The 7140-nt window shown below is 31.6% G+C and overlaps 1 protein-coding gene across 2 annotated transcripts; it reads left to right on the plus strand.

The window, feature by feature from the left end:
• Positions 1–1110: 1110 nt before the first annotated feature.
• On the plus strand, positions 1111–4534 carry LOC115233133 (TD and POZ domain-containing protein 1-like). 2 transcript variants are annotated; one of them, XM_029803410.1, is made up of 2 exons: positions 1111–1419; positions 2489–4534. In XM_029803410.1, the coding sequence occupies exon 2, from the start codon at positions 2494–2496 to the stop codon at positions 3553–3555; it is 1062 nt and encodes a 353-aa protein (XP_029659270.1). In that variant the 5' UTR covers positions 1111–1419; positions 2489–2493; the 3' UTR covers positions 3556–4534. The 2 variants fall into 2 exon arrangements, with proteins under 2 accessions (XP_029659270.1, XP_029659262.1); XM_029803402.1 differs by having other exon boundaries at positions 1111–1265.
• The last annotated feature ends 2606 nt before the right edge of the window (positions 4535–7140 follow it).

Below are 7140 nucleotides of genomic sequence, written 5' to 3' on the forward strand. Positions count from 1 at the left end.
GATGTGGTGAAATTCGTAGTCTTCGTCCTACATCTCGAAAAATTAATATTTTTTCATGAAACTTGTTTTGATGTATTCCTTACATCGTTAGAATTAGTCGTACAGAGCCGGATTTTGCAATTTGGCTCTTAAAAATTTATAATAAAAATATAATATGAATTCGAGAGCAACTACACCTGATCTACAATCAGCTGTATGTTGTTTGTCAATATTAGAATTTTTATTTTGATCATTTTTTCAAAAAAACGCTTTGTACGTCTAAGAAGACGATGCTGCTGAATACGAATATCATCATTAGAATCCGATTTTCTCTTTATTTTGGCTGTAGGACGTAGACTACGAATTCGTAATTCACGCTTCCCGCGAGAGGTCTCCACCGTCACTCCTGTCGACCCTTAACCGACGGTTAAAATTAGCAGGGTGGCCAACAGAAAATAGAGGTGAAGGAAAAACCAAGCATTCTTATCATTTCAGTTGGAACCCTGCTAATTTTAACCGTCGGTTAATCTAACCGAGGTTGGTGAAATTGGCCCTAAAAACATATATGAATGGAAGGAGAATAGCAGGCTGAAAAGTGTCGAAGAAAGTGAGAAAGAAATTGTAGTTGCCTCTCTCTTGTGAGTAACTACACATACAAGCATCGTGTCTGTATTTCTTATTTAAACTGTTGACTCTTCACACGTTTTCTGTACAGTGAAAATTCTTATGTATGTATTGTTTTTACTACGTATATTTTCAATTTCCATTGCGACAATTTACTGTTATTGCCATTTCCATTCAAATATCAGCGGAGTTGCCAAAAAATGGCGGACCAATCAGAAGTTGCTATCGTATGGCCAGACTCTGTTAAGCCCGTATCAGACTACGCATTGAAAATTGAAGATTGAAGATTAAAGATTGGTATTTGACTAATCAGAACAAAAAGGACTAAAATTTCTTTATTCTAATTGGTCGAATTTCAATCTTGAATCTTGAATCTCAATCTTCAATGCGTAGTCTGATACGGGCATAAGGCCCAGTCTACTATATATAATATATCTATGTTTCTTCGTAAAATTCAGCTGAGTTCAGCTTGGACGTAACAAACATGGCTCCAGGAATAGATGGAATCGGGCCTAAGACGGTCTTAAATATAAGAACTGACTATGAATACCGGCCTATGTTAATGGTTTATACTCAGGCATAATACACAAAAAATGCAAGAATTGTACAAACAAAAGAAGCCATTACAATAGAAGAGTGGAAAAAGTTTATGATTGAGAATTGTATGTAGAGTTTCTTACAATTTACAATAATTATATTTACACGTATATACACGCATTTTTCGTTACAAAAAATTAAGATTCCTTATTAAACTAAAACGAATTATCACAAAAAGGAAAATAGGGCGAAGCAAGCATTGAAATTTAGTTCATTGAAGTAGGTCACTGATTTGTAAATAAAATGTACTTTTATTCTAGATGTTCATAATTTTCTTCTAAAAATATACATGTTAAATAAGATTAAATTTTATACCACATTTTACTAGATATTATTACATTGCATTTATATAAATATAAGTGTGATATAGAAATATAAGTGTATGTATAAGATTCAATTTCTAATCTTTCTTTATATAAAGTGTGTCATAATTTTTTATGTGTGCTTAATCAATTTATTACGATCTAATTATCTAATATTTTATTGCTTTATTATTTTATCAAAGAAGAACATAGAGTAAAGGCCTCATTAGACAATCTATAATTTGTGACAAAACTCAAAAAAAATTTTACTTATAATTTTATGTATTATATATAAGTGTATCCTTGTGATATATATTTTGATTTTACTTTTCGCATTATATATGACAAAGATAATTTATAAATAACATTTTGTGTCTTGAATTTGTCGCAAATTATAGATTGTTTAAAAAGACCTTAACAAATTTCTTAAATTTGAAAGTATAATATTCAATATATTTTTTCATTTATATTTCTGAATGATAATTAATTGCTTATTAATTATCATTTATATATAGAATTATATGGAACAATAAATTAGGTAATTATATATAGCCATAAGTTGGTTTTTTAACCTCAAGATATAATATTGTGTGGTTTATATGTAATTACTATTAAAATAATATTGAAAAATGTTCTTTATTTTTTATTTTAAAAATTCATTCTTTTATTAAAAAACATTTTTTTTTAAATTTAATTTTATCTTTCCAAGTCTTTAGAATTAAAATCAAATTTTTAAACTATTTTTATAATTGAGCACAATAATTGGGAAAATTAATACAGTGCAGTATTTATATTTAAATTTTTTATTGTAGTCAATAAAAAATCATATGCTTTAAGGATTAAATAATAATTGCACTGTACAGTTTTGGATGTATAATTGATATAAAATTCTGAAATTATTAGAAAAGATTAGTGTTTTTTAAGATATAATATTCAGTATTTATAAGAATATATATATTACTAATAAACATCTATATTATTTGCAGGGTTGATGACAAAGATGATGTCTTCTATAAATAAAGATGAAATTTACCATTGCAAAACACAACTTAAACAAAACAGATTGTGTTATACATGGAATATTTCCGATATTTGGGAAATTTATAAATTTGGTATTAAATTATACTCTTTTAAATCCGCAAGTTTTAAATTTGAAATGCATCCTGCAGAAGATAAGTTAAATTTTTATTGTATACCTGCGGTAAAGAAGGATTATAGAATCTACTATTCTGTTTTTTTGAAAACTAATACAGGAGAAATGACTAATGTAGTAAAATCGAAATATGTAGATTTGTTATATAATGGCGTATTAGAGGCTAGCTTATGCTATGAAAATAACCTATTCTATAAGCTACCTATTTCACTTCTTTCCGATAATATGTATGTATTGCCTAACAACACACTTACAATATGCTTTAAATTACATATACTCGTAATGTACGACAAAAATGTATCCTATTCATATAAGAGACCTGATACAGATACAGATACAGATATTTTTGTTCCTAAAGAGAAATCCGATTCGTTTGTTTCGTTTATAATAAACAATGAACGTCTTGAAGCAAATAAGATGACTATAAGATCACTATGTTTAAAAAGTAAAGTTTTTGAAGCTATGTTTAACAGTGGTCTAGAAGAAAGTGTAAATAAAGTAGTAGTAATAACTGATATAAGATATGATGTTCTAAAGGAATTATTATCCTTTGTACAAATTGGTTATCTATCTAAAACGCTGGAAGAGATAGAAGAGATAAATACAATACGTGAACTTTTTGTAGCAGCTGATAAGTATGATATACAAGATCTTAAATTAATATGTGAACAATATTTAATTATAAATACGACAGAAAAAAACGTTGTAGAACATTTAAAGATTGCACATTTAAATAATGGAAAAACGTTGGAGAAATATACCAAAGATTTTATCAAATTATATTCAAAAGATATTGTGGATACCTCAGAATTTATAACTTTAATGGAAATGTATCCTGAGCTACTAACTCAGACTGAAAATATCAAACAGATCATACAAAAAGTTGAAATATTTGCATAATCAGTATAATTTAAAACATCATGTATATGGAATTTCTACATATGGTAGTCATATACATAAAACTGAATTAGAATATAATTTCTACATTTATAGAATATATTTTTATATTCCACATTTAATTTCGACATTTTATATTTGTGTTTTATGTCATAGAATAGCTTTTTAATTTATAGTATAATATAATGCATATCTGATATTAAAGAATAGTTCTTTTTTTAGTTGCTAAGTGTGGATATGTGAAAACCGTTCTTGGTTTTGTGCGTTTTAGAAAAATACAGCCAAAACAATGAAGATAAAAAATTCAGTAAAGAAATGTTTATTTTATGCATTATATATTTATTGCATTATGTTTTATGCATTATGTTTATTATATGCATTATATTATTATATGTTACATATTTATTTCATATTATAACAATCTTTTTGTTATCAATTTACTTTTGTTATCAATTACGTAGGACTTTCATGTATCTCTTAAAAGTTAATAAGTTTTGTTCTAAAAATTATTAATCTAATATTGTACAAAATAGGGATTTTAAATTTATTTTGCTTGTTCAGTTCATTTAATGTATATTATAAAGAAATATATTAAATATACATTCTTAAATTAGCATGTAATTGGTCTGGACTTTTATTGTTCCAAAGTTATGAGCGATTATCTGCTCTGGCGAATTCTTCTGGTCTTAAAGAAAAGGATATCTATGTAAATTCATATGTACATGTGTTGGCAAAGTTACTGCAGTAAAATACATGTCACATTCTACTATTAACAGAGAAACGAGCTTCTAGTTATATCTTGATAATGAATTAATGACAAAAGTCGTATAAAAAAAATCTCTTTTTAATCTATACATATATTACGAAAACTTGGTGTTATAAATATATAATAGAATCTTTTTCAATGATTAGTACATTATAAATTGTATTACTTAGTTTATGGTTTATATATATTATAAATTAATAAAGAAGTATAAAAATGTAAACTTGGTATTTCTATATTAATATTAAGAATTCATGTATTATATTAGTATTAATTATAATATACTAATTTAATATTAATATATTATATAGTATCGAATTAATATATTATAAACAAAGTAACGGAAATAGTAACGATTCGTTAGTTTTTGAGTAACGGGAACGGTAACGAGTTACTTTTTAAAATCGGTAACGAGTTGTCGCCTCGGACTATTCCTCCGACGCCTTCCTGGCCGCGCTGCGCCGTGGGCTATGTCGAGCCCTCTATAGCGATTGCGGCACCAATTTCGTGGGCGCCGACGCCCAACTGCGAGCGCTCTTCGCAGCCAGCGGTCAGGAAGGCCAGCGCATCGCGGAAGGGCTTGCTGCCGAAAGGATTGAATGGCACTTCAACCCTCCGGCAGCACCCAATTTCGGTGGACTCTGAGAGGCTGCCATCAAGGCGGCGAAGCACCACCTCCGGCGCGTCATCGGCGACGCCAAACTGACGTTCGAAGAGATGGCCACCTTGTTAGCCCAAATTGAATCGTGCCTCAACTCGCGCCCGTTACAGGGCTTCTCGGACGATCCCGAGGATCTCGAGGCGCTTACGCCCGGTCACTTCCTTGTCGGCACAGCACTCAACGCCGTCCCGGAGCCGTCCCTCGCCATGGAAGCCCCATGGGATGCACCGGCCTAAATGGTGCCAAGCCGACGGGGAAGGTTGTGCCTCCTAAAGTGCGAGACGACGCCGCCGAATAAGTGGCCCCTCGCCAGGATCGAACGCGTGCACCCTGGGGAGGACGGGGTCGTCCGGGTCGTTATTGTGCGCACCGCCACATCCAGCTTTAAGCGACCCTTAACTAAGCTCGTTCTCCTCCCGGTCAGCGCGGCACCGGAAGACGACTACTAAACAATACACACTTTACGTCACCATACACTTACACTAGACACGACTCACTCCACCTCACAGTTACACTCACACACTAAACAGAACAACCGGACACCGCACAGAAAGAATCGCGAACCATTCGCCATCGATTCACATCTAAACAGGCGAAAACGTGAATGGAATGCGAATTCCATAGCAACACACCACGCCCCGCCGACCGATCGCCTGACTCAACACCACGCTCACGCCACGTGATCTAGCGCCGAAACAGCTGAGTATAGTCAGCACGCGCTGACGCGCTAAACTAGGGCCGCAAGCACGAATAACTTTCGTAGGCTTCAACTACGAGGAGGGCGGAATGTTCGAAACCGAACTCAGTGTAATTGACCAATAATTCTGAATTATTTAATTGATTTGTCTCATTATTCTGTACGTAAAAGTATTACGGTAAGATTATCGAGAACTAAATATTTTACGAGATATTTTATTTTTTATATCAAAATATGTCAGATTAAAATATAAAATAACTCAAAAAGTACTTAATGAAAAAATACTTTATTATAGTGTTTTGGAAAGCTCTCGACATAAACTATAAGAATATGCAATAAAAAATAGGGGTTTCCATTTAAGAAATTAAAAGTGACCTTCATGTGACCTTCAAATGACTATCCAAGGTCACATCAATGGCACCATCTTATGTCCCCCTTCGAACCAAACAACTTTTGTCTGGAACGTTTTTCCGTATCTTCTATATTTTTCGAGATATTTGACTGGCTCTTTTAAAATGGACCACCCTGAATATATATATTATTTCCCAACAATCGTACTATCTATAATATATATATAATATTGTCTTGTAGGAAGGATGAAAATACAATTTCTACAAAAAGTAGAAAAAGAAAACGTAGAAAAAGAAAACGTTTAGCATAGTCAGAAGCATTAACTGGATGATATATTTTGCAATAGAGTTCATTGCTCATGTGGAGAAAAAATCGAACTGCGCGCGCGCACACACGCAAATAATTTAATTCGAATCGAAATAATAGCACAAAGCTAGTTTATAAAGAATATAATTTATTAAATATAAATATATTATATTTCAAAAATAAATCAAGAAATAAAGATGATATTTACATACATTAAACGAAATATATTACATGCTGGAGGGTAAAAAAAAAGATATGTACAAGAAATTGGTTTTTAACGTATTGATTTTTTTATTTTGATGTTTTTCTTCTTTTTAAATCTCTTCAATATAAAATCTGTTTAACGATGCCACACACTCAACTATCTCTCTCAGGCAAATGTTGTTTTTGCTTCCTTCTGTTTATATACACGATTAGGTCTAAGGCCGTAGTTGTTGAACATTCTTTTCCCAATCGGTATTGAGCATGGACTAAAAATTTACCTGGACAGATCTTTCTACAAGGAAAAGCTGCGATTAGCGATATTCACTGAAAAAATGAAATACTTTGGCCCTTCTTAATTCAACAGTATCAATAGATTTAAATAAATATTGTTTAGCGCTTTACAGTCACATAGGTATTTTTAGCACATTGAGAAAAACCATCCCTTTTTTCTTGGTCCCTGCTCTTATTCTAATGGTATATGAGACATCAATAGATTTTTGTTTAGCGCTTTACAGTCACATAGGTATTTTTAGCACATTGAGAAAAACCATCCCTTTTTTCTTGGTCCCTGCTCTTACTGCTCTTATATATGAGACAGAATGATAT

The sequence above is a fragment of the Formica exsecta genome, unplaced genomic scaffold, assembly GCF_003651465.1.
Source record: "Formica exsecta isolate Colony F162 unplaced genomic scaffold, ASM365146v1 scaffold1025, whole genome shotgun sequence".
Taxonomy (NCBI): Eukaryota; Metazoa; Arthropoda; class Insecta; order Hymenoptera; family Formicidae; genus Formica; species Formica exsecta.